Source organism: Haliaeetus albicilla, chromosome 13, assembly GCF_947461875.1.
Source record: "Haliaeetus albicilla chromosome 13, bHalAlb1.1, whole genome shotgun sequence".
NCBI lineage: Eukaryota > Metazoa > Chordata > Aves > Accipitriformes > Accipitridae > Haliaeetus > Haliaeetus albicilla.
Window position 1 is genome coordinate 20,710,968 of NC_091495.1, and position 25,149 is coordinate 20,736,116.

Sequence of the window (25,149 nt, forward strand, 5' to 3'; positions counted from 1 at the left end):
TAAGAGAAAAATTTTTAAAGGTTATGAAACAGAAGTATATTGTGAGGCCCGGAACTCTATACTTGATTTTCTGTTGGGCAGCCCTGGCCAGAAAAAAATACCACAAAATGAAACTGGACATCAAATTGTTGCATAGAAATTACAAAGCCATGAAGGCAGTATTATAACAGAAAATAACTGTGTCCATCTTATACTTGTATATGTTTACTCTTTGTCTTTGACTTCGCCTGTTTGTTCTTTAAGACCCTTTATTTATTTTTTAAGCTTCTTAAATTTGGACATTAAAAAAATAAAAAGAGAGGCACAGTATACAAAGCTGTTCCTCTGACTTTATTTTCTTTATTCTTTCTCTTCACATTAATTTCTCAGAAATAATCAAGAGATAAGCTGCATTTAGTCATATGAGCATCTAGAGCACTAAATTCACAGATTATGATGCTTTATTCATATGGCATTGCTTTTCAGCCATGCTTTTTGGGCCAGCTTAATATTTAATTCATGAACAAATATATGTGATAAACAACAGAGCAACAGTTTTCAGATGTGCATAACTTCTGTCTCTTTTCCAGCATATGAAAGGGAGATAGATATACAGAATATTTGTTAACTTTGGACAACACCTAAAATAACACTCTGGCATCTAAGGTAGAGCTCAAATGAAATTTAGGCACCTAAATTCAGGAGAGCTATCTAGGGAAAAAAAAACTATTCACTTTAATTCCTGAAATACAACAAACTGACTTTGCTAGTGCATACAGAAGCACTACTTTACTGACTGAGCTGCCTATCTTCTACCAATTGAGAATGCAGAAGTTATGTGTCCTTTTGCTGAAGTCTCTTGGAGTGTTTTTGCTGCTAAACATCCATGCTTGGCTAAAACTGCCTGGGCAGCATTGAGTTCAACTTTAAAAAAAAAATAGCTGGGTAGTGACAGACAAACTTGGGACGATAGAATAGAGGTCTGAGCATTTGTTTCTAAATTCAGAAAGCATCCAGGTTCTGAGTTCCAGTTTCAAGGAGATGTTGAACTGCAGTCCAGAGCCCTTAGTGCTTTCTGTTGGTTATCCTAGATAACCCAATATTGTGTATGTGAATTGTTAGGAATTTATGTGCACTAGCCACTTCCCATATTCCGCTTTCTGCAGAAAGAAGTCCTGTGCCTTTCGGTCAATAGGAGCTGTGGTACATGCTAGCATTTCCCTCATTTAGATGAATGGGACCTTGGGGAACACCTCAACAATTAAGGCCTATGCAGCCAATGACAGCCTGTACTTACAGGAAGAGAGAGGTCCAGAATACTGTCATCAGAAGAATAAATTCAGCTTCTCTACAGTTTTGCTGTATAGCCCTATCAAAGCATTTTTTTCTGTAACAGCCAGAAGGTATGAAAGGCTATTAGAAAAAAAATTGTGGAATAACAGGTGCTGTGAAAATGCAGGCCAAACAATGAACAGTTACAGGAATGCCCATCAATCAGAAAGTGTAAGTAATCATATTGTGAGAAAAAAAAAAACATTATGTAATCTGGCCACAACTAAGGAGAACATGTAGGAAATGTGGAAGAGACTTAATATGGAGGTTAGAAATAAATGCATAGAAATGGAGACAGAGTTTAGAGGACTATACATTGAGTAGCTCAAGGAATAATCAGTGAAGTCAAATACAGTGTCATCCTATAGCATTGAGAGACAGACTGCTGTCTGATAAGCTTTCTGTCTGTAAATTTGATCATGCTTGAAGGTATTAAATGTGTTGATAAAAAATGTTATTGTCTCAGCTGAGTATGGCAAGGAAGGGAACATGCCCCAGTCAGGTATTTTAAATAGTAATCTCAAAATGTGCAGTATCCTACATCACAGTAAAATGTATGCATTTGAATCTGTGATATTTAAACTTCAAAAAATGAGAGTATGTTGGGAATATTGTGTATTTCCAAGTGTGTTTGTTCATGTGCTGAGTTTAGACTGTGATTTGCAACTATGGATTTGGTGTGGAAGTCAGGGTTGTGCTTCCAAATCTGAACCTGTCATCTTTCCTGGGGTCTCTGACTAATAAGTTCTACTAAATACTATCAGCTACCTTGCTCCCAATGGTCTGCTCCATCTCTCTGCTGGCACTTACTGTCTCCAATCCTTTCTTTCCAGCACAGCTGGCAAAAGGGTGTTTACTGGTATTTCAGACATTCCAGCTGACTCAATGATAGTGTCACAGCTTAAATTTCCGCTATGCTTGTGCTGAGATGCCAAACTGTGCTGGAGTAGCCAGAACGCAGGCAGACTTTTGCTTCTCCCTGCTCTGCTGTAGGGGCAGTAATCTTTGACAGCAAACCTTGGGAAGGGGGGAAAGGAGAGGAAAAAGGAGAAAGGAGAGCCAGTAAAATCTTAAACCGCTGCAGATGTTTTTTCAGTGAACAAAAGTCAGAAATCTGCTGCAGCAGGTTATAGTTTACAATATGTTACCTCAAGTATTGTCATTAATATATTTTTAATGCTGATGAGGGCTGCATTTCACACCTTGAAAAATGTGTACGCTATAGTCAGAAGGCTCTGAATGCTGCAATAGTGGTTTTTCTTTACTGATGCCTCCAAGGGCTTTCTGAAAGTTAGGACTTGTCAGATTACATGGAGATTTGGCCAACTATGTATCCCCAAATAAAGCATTTGCATCAGAAATAGTGTTGAGCCAGGTTACTAGTGCAGACTACTTTGCTTCTGCTCGTTGTCCTAATAGAGCCAATTGACATGTTTTTACTATCCGAGAAGGACAAAGGTTGCAAAGAAGAGTCAGAATTTGCCCCAAAGATTTCTCTGGGTCAGAGAAAGGCTGAACAGTTTGTCTGCTCTTAGTCCTGCAGGATTTTGAGTTAGAACAGAATCTTTTTTTTATTCCATGACTCTTTTTGTCAGATACTTTTTATCATAGGTTGTGTTCTCATACAATTTCAGCACCAGATTTTCAAAAGTATCTAACACATCTGGTAAGTTTTCCAGTAACTATCTCTGTTTGAATACTCCCCTTTTGAGAAGTTACTCCATTTGAATATCTCCATTTGGGTTCAATGTCTCCTACTTTCAGAAATCCTTTGTAAGCTGGTACAACTCTGACCTCAAGCTCAGTTAAAAATATATCTCTACAAGGCTTATGGAAGTTACATGATTACTTTCCTCTCTGTCTCTAAAAGCCTATCTCTAGTGATTATTTGCTGAGTATACAGCTTTAATTTGTGCTCATTCAGCAGGACTCCTTACCTGACTCAAGTAGATGCACACAACTTTATGAATCAAATTTAGTAGATCCAGACTCTTGATTAGGTCTTCATAGTTGAGTGATAGCTGGGTCCAACTGCATATGTAGGGGCATTGTGTTTGCAGACAATAACCCCACATATTTCCTGTCATGGTTTAACCCCAGCCAGCAACTAAGCACCACACAGCCACTCGCTCATTCCTCCCCAGTGGGATGAGGGAGAGAATCAGAAGGGTAAAAGTGGAGAACTTGTGGGTTGATACAAAGACAGTTTAATAGGTAAAGCAAAAGCTGCATGCACAGGCAAAGCAAAATAAGGAATTCCTTCACTCCTTCCCATCAACTGCCAATGTTCAGCCATCCCCAGGAAAATGGTGACTTGGGAAGACAAATACCATCACTCTGAACGTCCCCCCTTCCTTCTTCTTCCCCCAGGTTTCTATGCTGAGCATGACATCATATGGTCTGGAATATCCCTTTGGTCAGTTGGGGTCACCTGTCCCAGCTGTGTCCCATCCAGCTTATGCATCACCAGCCTACTCACTGGTGGGGTGTGGTGAGAAGCAGGAAAAAAAGACAGATCTAACACTTAGACCATATAGCATTATTAGGGACCCAAAATGCCGTGGAGGGTGAGTTCTAGGAATCGGAAGTTCCCTGGGTGCATAAAAGGATATTCTGCTAGATATTTTATGTAACACCAAAACGAATTTGAAGATGAAGAAACAAAAAGACAGAGCAACCTAGTTGAGGTGTGAAGGTTTCAGGATCTCCTGGATGGAAGGACTTCTTAAGCTAAACACAGGCTTGGAAAATGTAAAATGATAGAAAAATATTAAAAGATAACAAGAGATAAGAGGTTATTGATGAAGGCTCCAGCCTGTCAATTATTAAGTCAGAAGACACCCTGCATCAAGTTAAAGGTCTATCCACTTCAATAATAAACAAATATTCTCAAAGGGAGGGAGTTAAGGTTGTATGTGTTCTCTTAGCTTGTCCAGTATTTTATCCTTTAAGTTAGCAGTCTCTGAAACCTTATAATAGTATTATATGGAAGGTCTGATAAAACATAAGAGAAGCTTTAAAACCTGTAATGTGGACTCAAACAAAATCAAAACACTTACTTTTAAAAATCAATATTTTTTTAATTGTAACATACTCATTTTTGTGTTGCCCTGAGGCATATGCAGTATTGTCAAAGCATTCATTGTCTGCAATAAATTGGAAGATAATTTCAGCTCCTTGAAACAGTCTGGGAGAACACAAAGACAAGAAGTTAAAGGACAGCCATATTATTCAAGTTACGGATTCTGTCATATTTAGTCAGCATATAGGTTACTTTCCTGTGCTTTACATCAGCCTTAATTAGATTTCTCTATTCCATTTTGTCTTCTCCATTTCCCTCCTTGCTTTTGTCTCCTGTCACAAAGCTGAAGTTCTGTGAAGTTCATCTCTTTTCCATACCTCAGGATGGTACATGTGTCCAGAAACACAGGCCAAAACCAACAGATTTATCACAGCTTTAATGACAGCTGGCTGCATGCTGAGTGAATTCTTAAATTCCCCAAAACTACTTTTTTGCCAAAACATGTGGAGTTGCAGCATTCAACATTTTATTGGGACTGTTATCTCCAAATGAAGAATGACTCCACTGGAAAAAATTATTTGGTATCAGCTGCAGACCTATTTTTAGCTTCTTGTTTGGTGAAATTTCAGAAAACTTAATTAACCATATGCTGAGAGATGTTCTCCAAGTCTTAAATTCAATTTTTGCAAACCACATTTAAGCACTACCTTGTCCACAACTTTACACTGTTGGAATCAGAAGACATTGGGGTTTTTTTATGAGAATGTGATTCTTCATATTTCTTTGGGTAAATATTTGTGTTTATGAAGGTTGTAGAACTGGCAGTACTAAAGACTCAAATCTTCCATTTGTTTATATGGGAAGGTCTGTGCAGGCAAGAGTACTGGAATCATCCCCTACTTCTGTCACTTAGAAACTTCAAGCCTTGCATTTGGGTGATGGTGTTCTCAGAGGCAGAAAAGTAGAGAGGTCAGAAACATTCATTCTCCCCCACAAGTATTTGTAGTGAAAACAGAACAAGATTACTTTAATCAAAAACATGCACAGAAAATGTTAAGGTTTTGTCAAAAATAAGAGCTTCTACATAAAAACAAGGGTTTTTTTTCCAAAGGAAATCTAAATAAACTGTCAAATTTCAAACTGGATTTAAACAAATTGAAAGATTAAATCATATCTGGCTAGGTCTTGGTATGGAATTATAGTCAGGTGCCTCATGATACCATCATGTCCTCTGAACCAGAATTCCTGTTTAGGCTACTTTTCCCATAATACAATTACAGTTTCTCCTCAGGAAGTTTTCTGTGAAATGTAGTTCAGTTTTTGCTGCCCTGAAAAGGCAGTTTGGACTATGTAAATTGGATAAATGTCACCTTTCTATTTCTATTCATAGAAGAAAAATAAAACTCTCTTGCTATAAGAATGATAAGACTGGATTTTTATTTTTCTAGCTGAAGAAGAAGTTTTCTTTGGTTCCTCTCTGATTAGGTCTGGTTCCAACTTCTCCTTCTTTCATAAAGCTGCCAAACAGAAGAAGGACAAGATTTCTTGCAACATCATGGTCCATGTCATGGATGGAGCAGAAGTGTACGAAGGCTAGAATGAAGGAAGGAAGGAGCAGTTGGGACAGTTCCACATTGCTGGCTGGCCTAACAAAGCTTGCAATAAAAGTAGGGTTCTGCAGCCTCTGTGGTCTCTATCCCAGCTGTACTGAGAGTAAATTCTAGGTAACTGAAAGTCAAGCCTCTTGGCTATAATCATTTAAAAACCAGTCCCTATATTCTTGTGTTTCCACATATTTGTATTGATTGCAAGCTGTTATCTATGTGTTCGATCTTACTTTCATTGACTTGTCTTGTTTTTTTTCGGTTGACCTCATTCGCACTTGAAATACAAAACATGTAGATTGCTGATGATCTGTTTCTAGCAAGGTTAAAGGAAGAGAAATAATGCTACTAAAACCATGTTTTAACAGGATTGAGAACTCGTATGTCACCTTTATTTTCAGTTGGCTCTTGATGAACAGCTTATTCTCACTACTAGAACCATTTTTTTCAAATGATAGGGGCATTGCCTTTTGCAGCTCACAGTGCTTAAGAAAGGGAGTTTCTGAACTCTTACATGAAGATAAATGTATAGATGACTTTCAGAGGCACATAAGTTAATGGTAATCCATTGAGAAGAATCTCAAGCTTACTACAAATTGTTTCATAACTGTCTCATGGCTCAATATTGAGTGAGTAACATCACCCTGTGTGATACAGTACAATAGAATACAAGGATCTAAATACCCAGAATAGCAAAAAAACAATTTGAGGAAAAAACTAGTACCTTTAATCACATTTCACTGAGTATTGACATCAACTGAGTTGCTTTATAATGTTTTCAGAGCACAAATAACATAAGCGTTGATCATTTAACTGGGCTTTTATTGGTAAAAATCATTAATCAAGGGGTTTTGTCTATACTTACAGAAATCAGGAGCTTACTTAACTGAACGGGTTTTTTGGTTGAGTGTTAGTACAGCTGAGACGGAGGATTTGTTTGGTATAGCTGGGGTAGGTGAGGTTAGTTCTTTCATTTCACCTTGTTTCTCAGCTGAAGGCTTTTCTTAAATTTACAGGTAACTTTAAGTACAGAAGAATGCATTGGTTTAAATACAAATAATTGAAAAGAATAAAACTTTCTGTGCAGAAAAATAGGAATCTGCAATATCTGTTTTATAGATAAGGAGTAGGTAGGGTGTTTTGTTTTGTTTTGTTTTGTTTTCTAAAAACATTCAAAACAACATAACTTGGCTGTTATACTGCAACATATTGCATATAATACCTTTTCTACAATGCTACTGAATACTTAACACTTATTCACATAAGTCCCAAAGTTTAATTTTTCATGGTTCTTTGGTGTTTATAAAACAGTATAATTCTCATGACCTATGAATTTAAATGCGTTTTCACATCCTTCAGTTAAGCATTTGGCAGCTTTTCATTTACTCTGATTAGCTTACTCTATAAGTATTCACTTGTAAGCAAAAGGATATTTTTAATTCAGAATGCATGCTAATGTAATATACATAATCACAGGTCTGGGAAAAAAAGTGAATCCAACATGGATTGGGTTTTTATTTTTCTTTCCCTGGTATCCAGATGTACAGTTTTGTTAAGATTATGAACAAGTCTTTGCTTAGAAATTGTTTTAATTTGAAAACTTGAAAGGCATCCCTCCATCCCACCCTCCCTCAGAACACATATACTGCTGAAATTGCACATTTAGGGTTATGTTTTTCCTTTATTGGTTCCATTAATATCTATGAATAGTGGCTTCCCATGTGATAATCTATGGTTTGAAATAATTGGTGAACTGGGACAGTGTCATAGATCAAGGAGGAAATTAATAAAAGAAAGGTAAAGGTGAATTATATGGGGCATGGGAGCCTAACTATGAACAAGGAGATAATGAAATTAAAGAAAAATTTTGATTGAAGACCAATAACATCTACATGATGAGTTCTATTGAGTAGTAGAACTTGCAGAAACTTTAGCAAATGTGATATTTAAAAATGAGCTGGACAAACAGGAAAAAATGGACTGTAGGGAACCAATTCTTCACTGGCAAACAGGTGGACTGGATGACCTAGTATCTCATTTCCACTGCTAGCACCTATAAGTCTGTTTGAACAAAAATTTAGAATTCTGTATGTCTTCTAGCCTCACTTGGACTTCTTTTGTATCTAGCAGCAGGATATCATTATCCTGTGAAAGTGCTTGTAAATAGCTTCATTTTCAGTCTTTCTTACTGGACAAAGTTAAATCTTAGGATACGTAGAGCCAAATTGTGCCTACTTGTTTACTTCCAGTAGAGAGAAAGAGAGAGGTCAGAAAACTATTTGTCCTGTGGATCACAAAAAATCCCCTTAAATTGGCCAGCAGCAGAAGGATTTTCAAATGATGGGACATAAGCAATGACTTCATTGATTTTTGACATTTTGAATTCTAACTATTCACATTTTGTGCCTTTCACAGACCATCTGAAAGGAGAGATAACCCAGAGGCACGTTCAGAGGGCAGCTCTAGGTAAAATATTTGAGATACAATAGAATACAACGGGGCAACAAGCTCTCTCCCAGGGCTGAATCTGCTTGTGGTCAGGTTGTATTTTCTATGACAGTTTTTGCAACAATATTTCTACAATAGTCCATACCATAAAGAACACGGACTCTGTGAGCTTTGCCAGAGATTTGGCTTAAAACACATCTGATTTTATGTGTGGTGAGAAAAATAATGCAAAAGTCTTATAGGTTTGGGGGTTTAGGATTGGCTTTCTTTCTTTTCAGGGTGACCAAAACAAGAACAGAGACATCTAAGTTCTCCTCATTTTTCGTTTTTTTTTTGCTTTCTGATGACACTAATTTGAATTCCTATTAACAGACATTGATTTGTCCTGAGACTGAGCTTCTAGCCATGTTGCCACAACCTGTCTAACATCCTTTTTAATTTTCCTCATTCCAAGAGAGACTGAAGACCTATACAGGTCATTTCTTTTACATATAGTTATAGAAGTTGAGAAGTTATTTCTTGCAGTTTCTGTTGACACAGCTGTGAAGCTAAAAGTGTCTATGTAAGTTGTTTGTGTAAGTGTAAAGTCATCCAAATTTGGTTTAAGATGCTTTAAGCTGACTCCACTGACTTTGTACTGAAACAGCCTAGGAGTGTTCATATGAGAATTCCACTTCTGGGACAGTAAACTTCAGCTAAAATGTGACAGAAAATTTCTGGGTCAATAACAGTTTAAGCCCCCCCCACCTAGATCCATAAAAGAATCCCAAAATGTGCCTTCATGGATCTTCTTCACATAAAAGATGAAGCTAACTCAGACCAGATTGCAGTTGATGGTTTTATTTCTATGTATACCTAACACAGCAAACAATATTTGTCTCTTAATAAGAGAGAGAAAATTTGAGGGCTTTATTTTCTCCCAAAAGTCAGGAAAATAATTTACTGCAGCGTAGCAAAATAGTTTCCCCTTTATCTTTCTAATTTAGCCATGAATCTCAAGCTCTGTTGATGATGTTATTATTTTATACCTTTATCCTTTTTTATTTTTATTTAAAAATCAGCACTGAAAGTTAATGCTGCCCATGTCAATAAAGCCCAGGAGTCAAACTCAGTTTAGTTTGATCAGTATGAGAAGGGAAGTGAAGGAGGTGCTGATCTGTTCTCCCTGGTATCCAGCGACAGGACGCATGGGGAATGGTTCAAAGCTGCATCAGGGGAGGTTCAGACTTGATATTAGGAAACATTTCTTTACCAAGAAGGTGGTCAAACACTGGAACAGGCTTCCTAGAGAGGTAATCAATGTCCCATGCCTGACAGTTTTTAAGAAGCGTTTGGACAATGCCCTTAATAACACACTTTGACTTTTGGTCAGCCCTGAATTGGTTAGGCAGTTGGACTAGATGATCATCGTAGGTCCCGTCCAACTGTTCTGTTCTGTTCTATTCCATTCTATTCTAGTATCTGAAATTCAGTCTAAAGGTGTTCAGTAGAACATGGAATTCTTTCTTTAATTCACTCCAGGTTTTAATACTGTCCATTTACTGATTTTATGCCACTTCAAGAAGTTACATCAAGATGAATCATAGCAGTGCTGTTTATGAGAATTCCTTATTCAGTGTTTCAAAAAATGATGTATTCTCATTGTATGTTTCAATCTACATGATAAAGTCTGCTCTTGTATACCAATTTCTTACTACGTAGAAAACTGTTGCAAATGCTGTTTTCAATAACTATCTAAGCTACTTTTAATAAAATAGGTAAGCATAATTTTTTCATGTCCTTAGGAAATGACATAATAGTGACTTTGCCAGCTATACATTCACATTGTAAATATTCTATTAGTATTCCACAACATAGCAGGCAACCCTTGTGTTTTTTGCCTTTTGTTTTAAGCATTGCTGTCTGCTTATCATCACTAAGTCTGGACCACACAAAGTATTTTCCAGACTTTTTTTTCCCCTTTCATTATTCTTTTAAACACTCTGGATATTTTGACTTAATATTTATTCTATGAGTTGGGGAGTATTATTTGCCTGCCTGCCTTTTTGGGTGAATGTTCTTCCAAGGAGTAACAGGTGTCAAGTCTCCCAGGATCTTCTTGATGACCAGAATGTCATCAAGATATTTTTAAATCAAAACTGCATAGTAAAAAGTCTAATTAAGAGTCTGTTGAAATCCCAACATGAAATAAAACACACCATTGTTTCAATTAGAAACCAAGTTAACATCTTCCAGATGCCTTTTTTTTTTTTTTTCTTAAGGCATTTTATGGTTAAAACTCTTTAAGAAGCTATTCTAGTTGGATTTTAAACAGTGCAGATCTGTTTCCCTCATGGCTCTGCTTAAGATGTGGATTTCTTATTGAAGGAAAACTCCACTACTTAGCCCATTGTTCTTAGCTATCTCTTCTAAAACACCATATGCTGGGAGTTAACAAAGGACACAAATAGAGGGGAGGTTTCGTTGGAGGCTAGGGAGTGCTCCATATATTTCAGTACACAACCAGAAACATTTGATACTTTGTGTAAAATTGCAAGGATTCACTCTCAGTGTGACTTTCACCTTTATTAATTGTAAGAATACCTTATGCAAATAACTTCTTTTATTAAGTAAGATCTTTCAGAGTAACATGCTTAACTGCATTTTTTAGGCAGTATTTAAAATGAAATATTGTGCACACTGCTGAAGTACTGACAGAGCAAAAACATTGGGTCACCAGCATGGTGGAAAAGATGGAAAGAAGGTGGAAAGAAAAGCTTTCCCTGGGGTTTGCAATGTTATCGAAGAAAAATATATGTTTTATATGATTCTAATGAAGCATTACCTTAAGATGCTTTAAACTAGCATTTCTGTAAAATACAGGACCTGATTCTTCATTATTTTATTCCAGTTTTGCATTGTTAGAACATGATTACAGGCAATCAGGCTAATGTAACATTATTCACCAGCACTGGGGGAACACTGAATCCTAAGTTGGACCTGCCTAGTGATGTAGGAAATCCTATGGCATATTGTAATGGGAAGATGTTTCTATGGGGAAGTAGTCATTCTAGCAAAGGCTAGAACTTTCTATAACAGAAGTGACTCTACTGAGACTTGTAGTTTTGCCTTTTCAACTACACCTTGAGTAGAGGCCTCTGTTGGGTCAGCTCTGGAAGTTAGGGAGAACCCTTGAATGTACTCCTGACTGATCTGCAGAAATATTTTGTAAATCTACAAGTCCCCCAGGCTATTCAGTCAGCTTCAAACAGATCCTGACAAAACTTCATACACAGAAGGGTCATTCATTATGTGCAGTCTGAAACGTGTTTTCTAAATTAACATGAATGGTAGAGTCCGTGGCCAGTGGTGCAGCATCTTCAGCACAGCATGCCCCTCCTTATTGATAACTGCAGTTACTTTATCTGTTTAGCTGAAATGCAGTTTTGCAGCTTTCCATTTCAAATATTTTTCTTATTCATCTTGTTCTCCATGAGCCTCCCTTCTCTTTTTATGTACGTTTTGAAATCGGGGCTAGTAGCAACCTATCAGTTCTTTTGGGATTCTCCTGAAATCATCAAGAGATGGCAAAACCTTTCTGCTTCTGAGAAGGTTTGTTGGGACCAAATTAATGTCTCTCTGTCCAACTCCATTTTCTCTGTAGACCGACTTGAAAAGAAAAAAAATAGGTACAATCTAACATGGGTAAAGATGGCAAATATAGGTCTTTTTAAGGAATCTGCATTGTTTATACAAATTTCAGCATTAAGGCCCAGTTTTATCAACATTTTTTTAAAAAAAAAACTTGTTTTCCCAGCTTTTGTAACTTGGGTTTTAGAAATAAGATTTTGTATTTCTGCTGATATTCAAAGAGCTGTTCCCAATTTCTTTTTTGAGCAAACTTCCCTTGAAAAAGCCCATTCCTCATAAAAACTAAAATGACTGGGTGAGTCAGAAATAATAGATATATTCGAATCCCCAAAAATGCATACCAGTATTTGATTTAGTGTGGCGAATGCCTGAGAGCAAGGATTTTGGCATCTGTTATTTTTATATTTGTATTTGTAACATGTATTTGTTTTAAGCAGAAATAGGGAGCTTTCTCCTTATCTTTGTTCTCTCTATATCTTTGTCTACAGCATCTTCTTCTACATTTTCAAAGTTATATACCTGTTCTAAAGATATTAGTATCAATTTATGCCCTTGTTCTTGCCCTGCTATGTGTTTTCTTTATAGTGTGTTTCATTCTGCTTCCTCACCTTTCCTTGATTAGAAGTGACAGAACAGCGTGATCAGTACCAGAATAAAGCAGGGACAGACAGTGCTGTATAATGCATCAGGGTACTGCTGCAGGAATAATCCAACCAGTGTTAGAAAAGAATTTCAAAGAAACTATTCTTCCAATGCGCTGTTTTGTGGTCCTCCAAGAAGCTGCCACTACTGTATATCCTATACCTGATGGGATGCAAATACATTGTCTGATGCATTTCTACATATCTGAAGAAGTAGAATTGGGAACTGCTGCTCCCACTTGTCCACAATGAGATATCTTAGAATTACAGAATTATTTGAGTCAGAAGGGACTTTTGAAGATCATTTAGTCCAACCCTCCTGCCATGGGCAGGGACATCTTTCAACTAGATCAGGTTGCTCAAAGTTCTGTCCAATTTGACTTTGAACCCTTCCAATATAGCCCATGCCCCTGGAAATGCTGAGCCACCATGGTTTATAGCTGGCGTGGATATAAGGTACATTTAGGAAGTGTATGATAGTTCTCTCTGCAACCATAGCAGCATCTTACAGACATATATAACATTAATTAGGCTAATAGTTAATAACTGTCCTGAACTCATCTGCTGTGATCTGTGTGAATGAAAAGAACATAGCACTTCCAAACTGCTGGTTTGTATCAGAATTAATCTTTTATTTAAATAAATCCATATTTAAATAAAATGAGCTCAGTTTCTTTCACTACTTTACATCTTGTAACTGAGATGATATTTAACTTTGTTCATATGAAGCAGGAAAGCCTTGATCTGTACTAATGCCATGAAATGAAGACACACAAGTGTTTTCAGTCACAAAATGACAGAAGCTGAGTAAAGTGGCAGTCTGTGTTTTCCCACACAAATCCAACACAGTCCATGGAGAATAATAGATGGCCTGTTTTAAGACCACCATTCCTGGTGCTGAAAAATTATTATCTTATGTATGGGCCAAATAAAGTACATTAGAGAAATAATCTGTTTGAAGTCCCCAGTGCTGCTAGGCATCCAAAGATGCTTCCTCTAAAACTGTGTAGGTGGGTTCACATATTTCCGGTCTGTAAGTTATGCTACTTTTAGGAAGACAAAAAAAAAAAAAAAAAAAAAAAAAAAAAAAAAAAGCGGTGTAGTCAGCTTGCAATGGCCTCTCTCTGTGTTATGTTCTTCTATACATTTGTGCTTGAAATGTCAAGCAACAGCGGTGGTTTCGTGAAAGTTCGCTCTCCTTGTGCATGCAGAGCACTGATTTTATTCCTAGGGTGACCTCTAGTGGTGTCAAGGCCACTCTTTTTAGGGATGGGTTTCCTTTCTTCAGTCTTTCTATTTCAAAGGGAAAAAAAAACCAGAAATGCTTTGCATTACGGTTTATTTTTGGAATTCTGAGACTGACAGAAAACTGGTAAGGTTGTGCTTGTTAAAAAGGATGATGATTTTTCACTATTGTTAAGACAAAGATATCAATAGCAAAGTGGGCTGAAAATTCAGAAACCAGTGCCTCTTTGCCTTTTTTAAAATAAGAGTTTTAGTCTGACAAAGATAAACATACTTTTGAATTTGCTTTGTGCAATTACAGTAACATACGAAGTGCTTTTAGAAATATTTACCAAACCAGTTTTTAAGCAAATGCTTGAAATACTGATGGGCAATTAATTTTGAGAATATATCTAAGTAGTTATATAGAATATTATAAATAGATTAGAGGATCTTTATAGCTTCTTGTTACTGCAGTGTATTTAAATCATTGTAGTTATTTCAGATTTGTCTTGGAGGAAAAAAAGCATAGACTTTAGCCTGTGGTAACTGTGAAGTTACATACCATAACAAACTTATTCTCTTGGGTTTACAGTATATGGCTAAAACTCTGAGCTCTTGAAGAGCTTTTGTATTTTTGAATGTATGTACCAAGTTCTTCTGTAAAGATGATCACAATAGGGAAAAAGAACCACAGATTCGAAGCAGCAGCTAGACAAGCAGCAATGATTCCCTTGCAGCAGTACTTGAGGTTTCTTCCTAGGTAATATGTTTTAAGTTTTTCCCAGTATTATGTAGGAATTAAGTTTAAAACTGTAGGAGTATCTTCTAATAAGAAGATACTTCTTACACCTGTCCCTTCAGGCCTCAAGCCCACATAGACCTTTCTTTCCATAAGTTTCTCTTCAGTCTTTCTAGGGTGTTTTGTAGTTTTATTTGTTGCTGTGGTTTTTGTGTTACTCTTTTATCAGGTTTTACAAGGTGCAGTGCTACATTCTAGAGGCAGCCATGAGTTTTCCCTTTCATTGTGTCTTCAAGAAAGAGAATACTACATCTTTAATGGGAACCTTTGCAAATTTGTTCTCCTGAACAGTCAGAGAAAATTCTGAGATTACTCGTATGTTCCTATTAAGCTTCCCATATGACCCACTCAGCTTCAGCTTATCAGGTCTCAAAAGAGAGCAAAGACATCTTTGGATCAAGTGATATTTTTATTAGGAGTCATGAACTTGTAGCACAGCTATCCAATTCTCAGTTTTATTGACATTAACTTCAGCATTTCACTGCTGTTAGAACAGCTTGCAGTTTCTGTAAGCTTTCTTGCAATAAGTATTTCTTCTGAAATACTGAGAAGTTCAGTGTGAATTGCATTACTATTTAGAGACTTCTTCTGGTGACTAGCAAGTAAGCAAGAGAGAATCTGGAGATGAAGCTCTCAATTCTCTAATTTGGTCTACTAAAATTAAGATATTAGGAAAAAGATGCTATGAGGATAGTTACATATTAAAGAGGTCATCAGAGAAGTTTGCAGCATCTCTGTCCTTGGAGTTTTTTCACAACATGTCTGGAGAACATAGTATGATTCAGTTTTCACCCAACTTTGAGCAGTAGGTTGGACCACACAGTCTTCCAAGGTCCCTTCCAACCAGAATGATTCTGTAATTCTAAGAAAGGACTTGAGGTGAAGTAAGTAAAAAATAATTTTTTTTTTATGCACACATTCTACTGATTCTAGGCCTAAGCTTGTTTGCTTTAGCTTCAGTATACCTCAGAGTAGCGTCTCTCTATTGCCTCTAAAAAGCTGGTAGAATAACTAAGAGCAACATGCAGTTTAAGGTGCTGCAAACTTCTTTCTTCTGGCCATGTCCAGTGGGTGTGTTGGGCAGCTTGACTAGTTCTGCAACAGTCAAGGTTTGCTCTGTGAGAGCTCTTTGTAATAAACAAAAGTTCTGTAATCTAATGAACTGTAAACAGCAAATGGAGCTCTTTCACATCTGTATTTGCTTTGATTTTTTTCAAGGTAAAGGTCAGACTTAGAACAGCAATTTCCATCTGATTGTGTAAAGCATAGGACAAGGAGTGAATAAGAAATAGCATGGCTAATGTGATATCCAGTGTTTCAGAACAAGCTGCAAATCTGGTGAAAAACTTCTTCCATTTTATGTTTTGCTGAAATGTCTAAAAGAAATTAATTCACTATTTCTTTGCTCAAAAATTTTTGCATGTTTAAGATCAAAGTAAGTAGTGACTTGGAACAATTAGTTACTAATAATCTCCCACAAATATGCAGAAGTTGGATATACTTCTCCAGATAAGAATCTTGTGGATAAGTTGTAATTGTTTCTGGCTATGTCAGGATTGTCTCTTCTCAGTATACAGTACAGTGTAATTCAGCCAGCAGCTACCAGAACATCGAGCTCAATGTCCTTTCCTTCATAGGTCATAGGAAAGAGTTGTCTGAGTTATGAGAAATGCCTAAATATCTGTATACTTCTTGCACCTTCTTGAGTTGGTAGCCCAGCTCAGACAGCCTAGCTGTTCTGCAGCTGCAGCCAATGGGTGTGTGCATTGAAGGACCAGCAAAATTGTGGCACTTGATGTGGGATATGAGTGTGGCCAGCAGGGACAGAGGGTCTCAAAAATATAATCTGGTCCCCACAACTGCCCAGGTTGTACGTGGCCCTGATCTAGCACATGTGCCAAAACACTGAACATCAAAATGAGTCTTAAAGAATAACATTCCTGCTGACATGAAATCTATGGTTGTGGCTTCAGAAGTTTTCTGGAAAACTTGTACATCACACCAACATTTAGAAAAGCATTCAGGAAACTCTTTTAGAGGGCTAATGGAGTAGCTAGGTGGGAGAGTGGAAACAAAACTTCTGTAGTACATTGGTCTTTATTGTACACTTACTTAACTGAGGTAGGGTCTTAGCACATATCTCTGCTCTTTGCCCAGAAAAAAAATCAGATCCATGATAGAGGTGCTTCAGGCCCAACATCTTTTGTCTTATTTGGGGCAAGGGTTAAACTAAACACAGTATGGTACAACCCCATGCCCATAATGTATTGATTTCACTGACATTTGGGTTTATTTCCTTTCTCTTTTCCATCTCCTCTACTTCTCTCTTGCAGATGAAAAGTCTTTTACTAACACCTTGTAGCAGAAAGATCAAAACTGTTCAGGCTGATACTATCATAAACATTTGTTCGGTTAGTGTTCACCTCTTGAATCAAGGTCAAAACCTCTTTTATTGTCTAACTTGAAGTGACATGTCAGTTGCATGACCCATCTATACCTATACACAGCTGAAACAGAATCAGTTAAGTATAAAACATGTATGCTTCTTTTTCCTTAATACTCTTTCAAATGGCATTGCTATAAATTCAGTGTACAGTCCAAAATAAATGCTTTTGTGCATTGTCATGACAATCTGACAACCACAGCCAGAGTTCCATGGAGAATGCAGGTAAAATACCCATTATTTTTAGAAAACATTAGACCTATTGAATTGATCCCACAGTTGCTGTGTTGCATTGCATTCCTAAACATGACCTGCAAGCACAGGATTTACTGTGCATGCCTGTGTATATTGCTCATGCACAATAAAGCTGGCGCTTCTCAGAACTGAGAACTGTACATCTTCTTATATGAGAATCCCCAGCAAGAAATATGGATGCACTAAGCTTCAGTATCTCTTCTGTGCTCTGTGACACTCAGTGTGACTGCACCTCTAGCAGCCTTAGGTATTTCTTATTCTTGATAAAGTTGTGCTATATTATTCTTGGTCAAGTTCTTATCTTGACCAGTCATTGCTTTACAAATGTTATGGTGCTGTCTTATTTCAACTGCGATCTGCACATTAGGGGCAGTGTATTCCTAATGTCTCAGCTTCATGATAAGCAAGCAACTTCAGAAGAAGTGTTTTCCATCCTTTTCTTTCAAGAAGAGCACGACAAAACTTACCAAAGAGACTTTTTTTTCTATGAAAGCTCTTGGATGTTGTAGAAATGAATGCTAATGAAGCCTCAAAACTTATGGATGACAAAGCATACCCCTTCTTGGGAGGCAGAGAAAGATCATTCAAATATCAGGTACAGTTTTACCTAGTATTATGAACAAGATAAATGATGCAACAACAATCTCATGTAATCAAATGATAAAATGTATTTACTAAGTGTAGGCAAGAATCTGAGTTAATGGGGGTTTCCTGACTAAGACCCAGCTATGTTACTATTCCACTAGATCAACTGGCATGTATGGAACATATTAAACTTGAAGCTGCTTTTTTTTTTTTCCCCAGTATAATGTACTTGTATATTTGGAAACCAACAGAGAACTTTTAGCCGCAATGGTTTCAGAAACTTTCATGGCTTGAGTGCAGCTGATGTGAAGGCAACACCTTCTGTTTCATATGCCATGTATTTTCAGGAGCAAATATATAGATGACTAGTTTCAAAGAAGAGACTTGAGGGAATTGAAGTGTGAGTCTCTATTTAGCCAAACAGCTCACAGAGACTGGAAAAAATAGCTCCACTTTCCAGGTGTGCATTAGAAGTCAGTTAGTTTAAGCCAATATTAAGCTAGTAAAACAATAAAGAATACAATCATACAAAGAAAAGCAGCATACTGATCGACTCTTTTACTAAATTCAATGATTAAAATAAAAATCAACAAAATACACATACGCTTAATCACACACACATGCACTAACTTGTAAAGTGCTGAAAATAGGACAGTTGTTTCAGTGTATGCTCATGACCAACTGACTGAAATTTTTAAAAATCTATTACATTAGGATTAGGGGCAAATTGCTCTAAAACCCACAATATAAACTCTTCCAGACATTAGGGTATTTTCTTCTTCTGACTTTCATTGTGCATACCCATCTTTGCTTTTGTGTAAGTGTCCTGGTTTTGGCTGGGATAGAGTTAATTTTCTTCCTAGTAGCTGGTATAGTGCTATGTTTTGGATTGAGTATGAGAAAAATGTTGATAACACACTGATGGTTTTAGTTGTTGCTAAGTAGTGTTTATACTAAGTCAAGGATTTTTCAGCTTCTCATGCCCAGCCAGCGAGAAGGCTGGAGGGGCATAAGAAGTTGGGAGGGGACACAGCCAGGGCAGCTGACACAAACTGGCCAAAGGGATATTCCATACCATGTGATGTCATGCTCAGTATATAAACTAGGGGGAAAGCTGGTTGGGGGCCGCTGCTCAGAAACTGGCTGGGCATTGGTTGGTGAGTGGTGAGCAATTGCATTGTGCATCACTTGTTTTCTATATTCTAATTCTTTTGGGTTTATTGTTATTATTGTCATTTTATTATTATTATTATCATCATTGTCATCATTATAATTTTCTTCCTTTCTGTCCTATTAAACTGTCTTTATCTCAGCCCATGAGTTTTACTTTTTTTTTATTCTCTCCTCATCCCACTGGGTGGAGGGGGGGAGTGAGCGAGTGGCTGCATGGTGTTTAGTTGCTGACTGGGGTTAAACCATGACAATAAGGTACACATGGTGACTAGAGACAAACATAGGTTGACATGGCCCAGGGGAGGAATAAGAAAAAAGGAGGGGAGAATTACTTGTAAGCTGATCCAGAATAACAATGGACAGGTAGTTCTTTTTTAAAAAATGAAATGACAGCATAAGTTCTAGTTTGAAAGCACTAAGGCCTGAGTTTGCCAAAAGCTGCAAAGCTGATAAATAAAGCAGTAAAATATTAACTGGATACTGATGTCAATTCTAAGTTTGGTTACTTCGGTGACTATAAATTTAAGTAGATAAACACAAGACTATGCAGTGAAAAAATTAAAATCTTTGACTGCAAAAGTACAGCTGGAGGACAGGGCACAATGTTATTTGAGGCATAAGACAATAAATCCCTAGGAGTTTGACTTCTAGGATACACTCAGGTCAAGAAATATATGAGCTCCCCAGAGAGTACAAAGTTCAGGGTCACAGAGAGTTTCTTGCAAAATTTTCTGACTGTAGACAAGAATCTGCCAGAGTATTTCAACTTGTTGCCAGCTTGCTGTAAACCATGGTAATAACACTTGGTATCTTATGGTAAAAATAGTGTTTTTCATTCATGCTTGTCATATTGCTTTGAAATAGTGATCCAGTTAGCAGGTGCTATCATTTCTTTCTGGTACTGTGTGATTTGCTGATGTGGAACGTGTTGTAAAATTTACGACTTCTTGTGCTCCAAAATTGGCCCTTTCATTAGAATAAAATCATTATATCTTAAAATGCTTCTTACAATCTTCTTTATGAAAAACAAAAAAACAAAAAAAAAAACACAAACCCCACAAACCTTTATGATATAAATGGTGTCAATTCATGCAGAGCTCACCTTCCTTTCTAAGCAGGCTGCTAGTATCAATTGTATCCTGTGCCTCACTTCACCAAATGGGTTGTATCTGAAGATGAAACAAAAACAATTAGCCTGAAGATAAATGTAAAAGTTGCTAGCTATTTCACTACCCAATGTCTTTACATCATGCAACCCAGTAGTCTTAACAAAAGACCTCACAAGACAGGATTCATAAGTTTTGCCACTCAGCTCTATGTGCAGTTATGCTAATGTAAAGGAACTAATACTCCTTATGGGTACATTGCTGACTTCTGCTAAAATATCTCTGTTGTATAGAATTGGATGGATGCCAACAGAAACCCCTAGTATACACAGAGGCAATGTTTTCCTAAACATGCATGTCACACCTCCCCTGCACCCCTGAAACCTGAGTCTGCATTATCCAGGATCAAATTGCACCAACTGCATTTGTTTCCCAGGAGAAGTCACTGGGGCACTACAAGTGCATGTTTATTGCACATCAGCTGAATGGCTCATGTCAGTTGACGCATTGAAAGCATAGAGCTAGACTGTACAATCAAGTTTCATATGACAAACTGTCAATCAATGAATTAAAAGTCAACCCTGAGTGAACAAAGCAGATACCACTTTGTGTTCTCCTGCACAGCTCAGAAATTGTATCTGATAGTTAATATTTCAGTAGTAGCACCTTGGCACTTTTTAATTATTGCAAAATTTTTAATGTATATGGGCAAAAGTTGGTCTCCTAAATTTCCATTTTTTTGTAATTTACATGTACTTCATATATATGCGGTTAATATATATATAAAATGATTTGATGTTTTAATAAACATTTTCTGTTTCTGCACAGGCAGGCAGGTATATACAATAAAAAGAAACTCTTTAGCAGAATAAAAACCTGTAGCAAAAAGGAGGTAATTCTTCTTAGGTATCTCTCTTAAATTTGTGAGTAAATATGCTTTCTATGTTTTGCTGTCTATGCACGCAGTTGTCCTTCTCATGTTATTTTAAAATAACAGAGCCTGTGTACTGAGGAATGCTAACATTAGACATGAGATACAATGTTCCAGTAACCTCTGCCTTAACTTCTTGGCTTCAGCTGTAGCTGAAATTTCCTGGGCTGGTGGGAAGAAAGGGGTGTGAGGCAGCAGCAGCAGGAGCCCAGGGGCAGAAAGAGGCCACTGCAGGGATTTGGGAAAGGTAAAGGGGAGAGGGGAGAAAAGAAGTATCAGGGAATGAGGTGAAGGCAGAAGCAGCACCACACAAAAGGGTTGAAATACACTCCACCAGACCATAGATCTCTTTCACTTGGAACATCAGGAAAAAGCTATGTGTTCATCTGTATATATTACAGTAGGCAGATTCAAGAAGGTCTAGTCTTTGGAGCAGAATGCTATTCAGCTCACAAGCACGTTGTTACAATGAGCAGGCATGACAAAAAGCTGAAATGGAGACTGCAACGGCATAGCAAAAGACACCAGAGGACTTACAAAGCAGTGCCCAAGTAGGCATACCCTGGACTTGACTTACCACTGGACTTCAACCTGACACTGTGATCAGATCTCTTCTGCTTTTGTGACTGGAACACAGTGATGAATGTGTAAGTTTTAGCCATTTACTTGATGAAATACCCAATGCTATTTTTGCTGCTGGGGCCCCATCAGCTTGCAGTGTACTCATCTCTTTCTGTTGTATACATACACAAAACTTTGTGCTGCTCACCTTGCCCACAGCTGTGTTTCTTGCTTCCATCCCCAGCATATTGCTAGAGATAATGGGCGTAGCCCTATTCAGGGTTGAGGATGCTGAGGCCTTTGTGTGATAGAGGTACTCATCTCATATAAAAGGCTTTATTATTATTTCTGAAGGTAACTTGCAACCAAATAATCCCTTCTACAGCGTGTAAACAGCAGCAGAAAAACATTTTTTCTTGGTGTTTTTATACATAAGTAACAAAACTCTGCCTAAGTTTGGCTGCCCTTTCAGAGCTAGTGCAAAACTATTTTTCAAAGTACTAGATGTCCAAATAAAGCAGGGAAGGAAAGCTGCAATATTATGGCCTCGCATCACTGTGATGACTAGCAGAATTTGGTGATGTTTTCGTGTAGGGAAGTCCACACTTCAGAAACAGCATTTACATTTTAAGATGTTACTGTCTTTCACCTGTCTTATTTTGCTTCATTATAAGGGGCTCGAGCTGCCACCTCCCAAACTCAGACAGTGTAACAGATTGTGCAAATAGGTCAAATGCACATCAGTGTGCTCAGGAGAGTCCCCTTTAACCACTGCTGAAGACTTCTCAAGTTAAGTCTGGCTGGCTTTGCACAGAAACTGAATCATTTCAGTTTGTTCCACAAGACCACATTTCTCTCAAGCCTGGATGCCATATATCCATGAAGGCCAGAACAAGTGTGAAGCCTCAGGAGCTCTGCAGTGTGTCCCCACAAGTTCCCGGTATAGCTCTGCGCTTTCCCACATTATGCCTTCTCCTGAGGATGAAATCTGACAAATCAGAAAATCCTGATCCCCAGTAATCATCGAAAGGTTTACTGCTTTCCATAAAGGTTCAGGAATGATTATGATGGCCATTGTGTTTGGGTATAACTTGTTATATAATGCCACTGTTGTAGCATCTCCTCTGCCATGATGTTTGCACCTCCTGGCTTGTGCATTCACTTTAACATTCCAAGCAGTTTATTTTTCAATCTTTTGAGGGTACCCTCTCCACCACAAATGTCTTCATCCTACCCTTCTTTTGTAATCTGCACATCCAGCAAAGCCTTTCTATGTCTGAAATGAGAATTGTGCATGGGCTTTGTCTACCTTGGCTATCTGTATTAACATGCTTGACCTAAGTACTCTAAATGAAGTAAAATGCTTTTCAGCTTCATCTGTATTAAGCTACAGGGTGCTACAACAAAACATTAATGGTTTCAGCTGGCTCACTGACAAGCAGAGAGGGGGTCATTACTGCCCTCTTATTCCAGACAGAATTCCTCTCCTTGAAGAGAGGGTGCACTCCTCAGGCCTCATGACAGGTTGATGTAGAGTTTATTTTCTTGGCAGAAATAATAGTCGGGGTGGAAACTTGCATGTATTATATAGAAAATCTTTTGTTTCTTTCATTTTTTTTTCTTCAGTTAGAGAGGTTAAACATGTTTTCTTGTGAACCTTAAACTATTCTCATTCATTCTAGAAATAGAAACTGTTGTAACTTTACATTTCCTTTCACTGCTGAACTTCTAACCCATGATGGAAAGACTGTTTTGCCATCTCTGTGAATAAGCATATTGTGTATTGCATGCTAACTAGCTCTGTTGTACGATACAGAAATCCTAAGCTGCTTGCTTAGGTTAACTTAGGCTACTCTTAAGGTATTTCCTCAGTTCTCCTTTACGTTGAAAAATTTCGCATATAGTTTCAGGACATTTTCCTTATTTATACTAATTGTCTGGATTTATTGCTTACCAAAGCTAATTTCTCCTTCAGGATTCATCTTTTACTCTTCTTTCTGTTAATTTATTTCCAGGCACCAGCACAGCTAGTGTTGTATCCTCTTTTTGCAACAACTTCGCTGTTCTGCTCTTGTCTTTGTAGCCAAAACTGTCAGGTCCAATGCATTTGTTAGGGTTTTATGCCAAAGATGAACTTTTAAAATGGACTGCCAAACTCACTTTTATTCATATCTAAAATGAATATTCCAGTCTTTAATGGAAACAAAAATTAAAAGCAACTTAATTCAAATCATTAGTTACCAAGTGTCTCTTATGCTAAATAAGATCTAAATAAAGAATTTGAAGAACCATTTCCAGAAGAGAGAAATGGTTAATGACCTCCATTTCAGTACCAACCTCTTAAAAAATAGTTTTTGTTCTAATCAAAGGTAACTTCTTTTTTGACATCATATGGTCATTGCTTACATCTGATCATTTCTCCTGTAGCTGTTTCCAGTCCTTCTGAAGAGCTAAATACACTTGATCCAGTAGAAGAGAAACTTCGAACGCAAATTGAAGAAGAAAAAAAAAGGTGTTACTTCTACCTCAAACTTCTGCCATCCTTCAGAAGATAAATTATAATGATAGTATATTCCAATTACAATTCTGCACACACAGCTACCCTCAGGGTTTTCTCTGACATTTTAAAAATGTCAGCTTTGTGGTTCACTAATAGTTTTTAAATTTGTGTGTATGCCATTGGTTTGTCTGTAAGATGCCACAGTACATGAGTGGGGAATATTTATGCTTGGGCTATTGGCTAAAAATAAATAAAAATAGCTTAATGTCCTCCCCGAGGGTTAGTGTTAGCAACTTGTTTGAATCCAGATGTATTGTGAACCTTTTTGGTTGATTCAGAAATGTACTGCCTTCCTTGACCTAAGGAAAACCTTTAGGCTATACAGGATTGATGTAAGTGTAAATAATATGCAGAGTATGCGTTGGATAAATAATCCTTGCTCTAATCTTGCTGTAGCCAGGAGGATAAAAGATGCAAGGATATCAGTTCTAAGTAATTTGCTGGCATTTATGTTATGTGCAATCTATGAGGAAACTTCTGGCTATTTCATACTACTGGTAAATCTCCAACTATATGTTAGCCAAGAGGCCTTGTTGATGAAGCTTCAATATGAACAGTGAATCTGTCTCAGATCCTGTCTTAATCCAGGCTATGGCAACCACTTCTTTATTAATGAGAAATGCTGAGAAATCAAAAGAAATAATTGACATATTTGATTGAACCTGTATTTTAATTGTCAATGAATATTGATCCCACTTGAATTTCACTAATTTCTCTAGTGAAATAAAAGCTTTGTGGGATAAGTTTCTTGTGCCTACTGTCTAGTCAAGCTCTTATAAAACATGAGATGTCTCTTCCTACCACCACTCTGTCTGTGTCCCCTGCACCTCTGATTATTATTTATTCTTTTGTA

General features: G+C 37.3%; 1 protein-coding gene across 1 annotated transcript in view; it reads left to right on the forward strand.

The window, feature by feature from the left end:
* The window catches only part of KIF6 (kinesin family member 6), a 185,482-nt gene that overhangs the window by 148,255 nt on the left and 12,078 nt on the right, over positions 1 to 25,149 (forward strand). The window contains exons 16-17 of the mRNA XM_069800369.1: positions 8,353 to 8,403; positions 24,164 to 24,248. Of these exons, the coding sequence (XP_069656470.1) occupies positions 8,353 to 8,403; positions 24,164 to 24,248 (136 nt within the window). The remainder of the gene's footprint in view (positions 1 to 8,352; positions 8,404 to 24,163; positions 24,249 to 25,149) is intronic.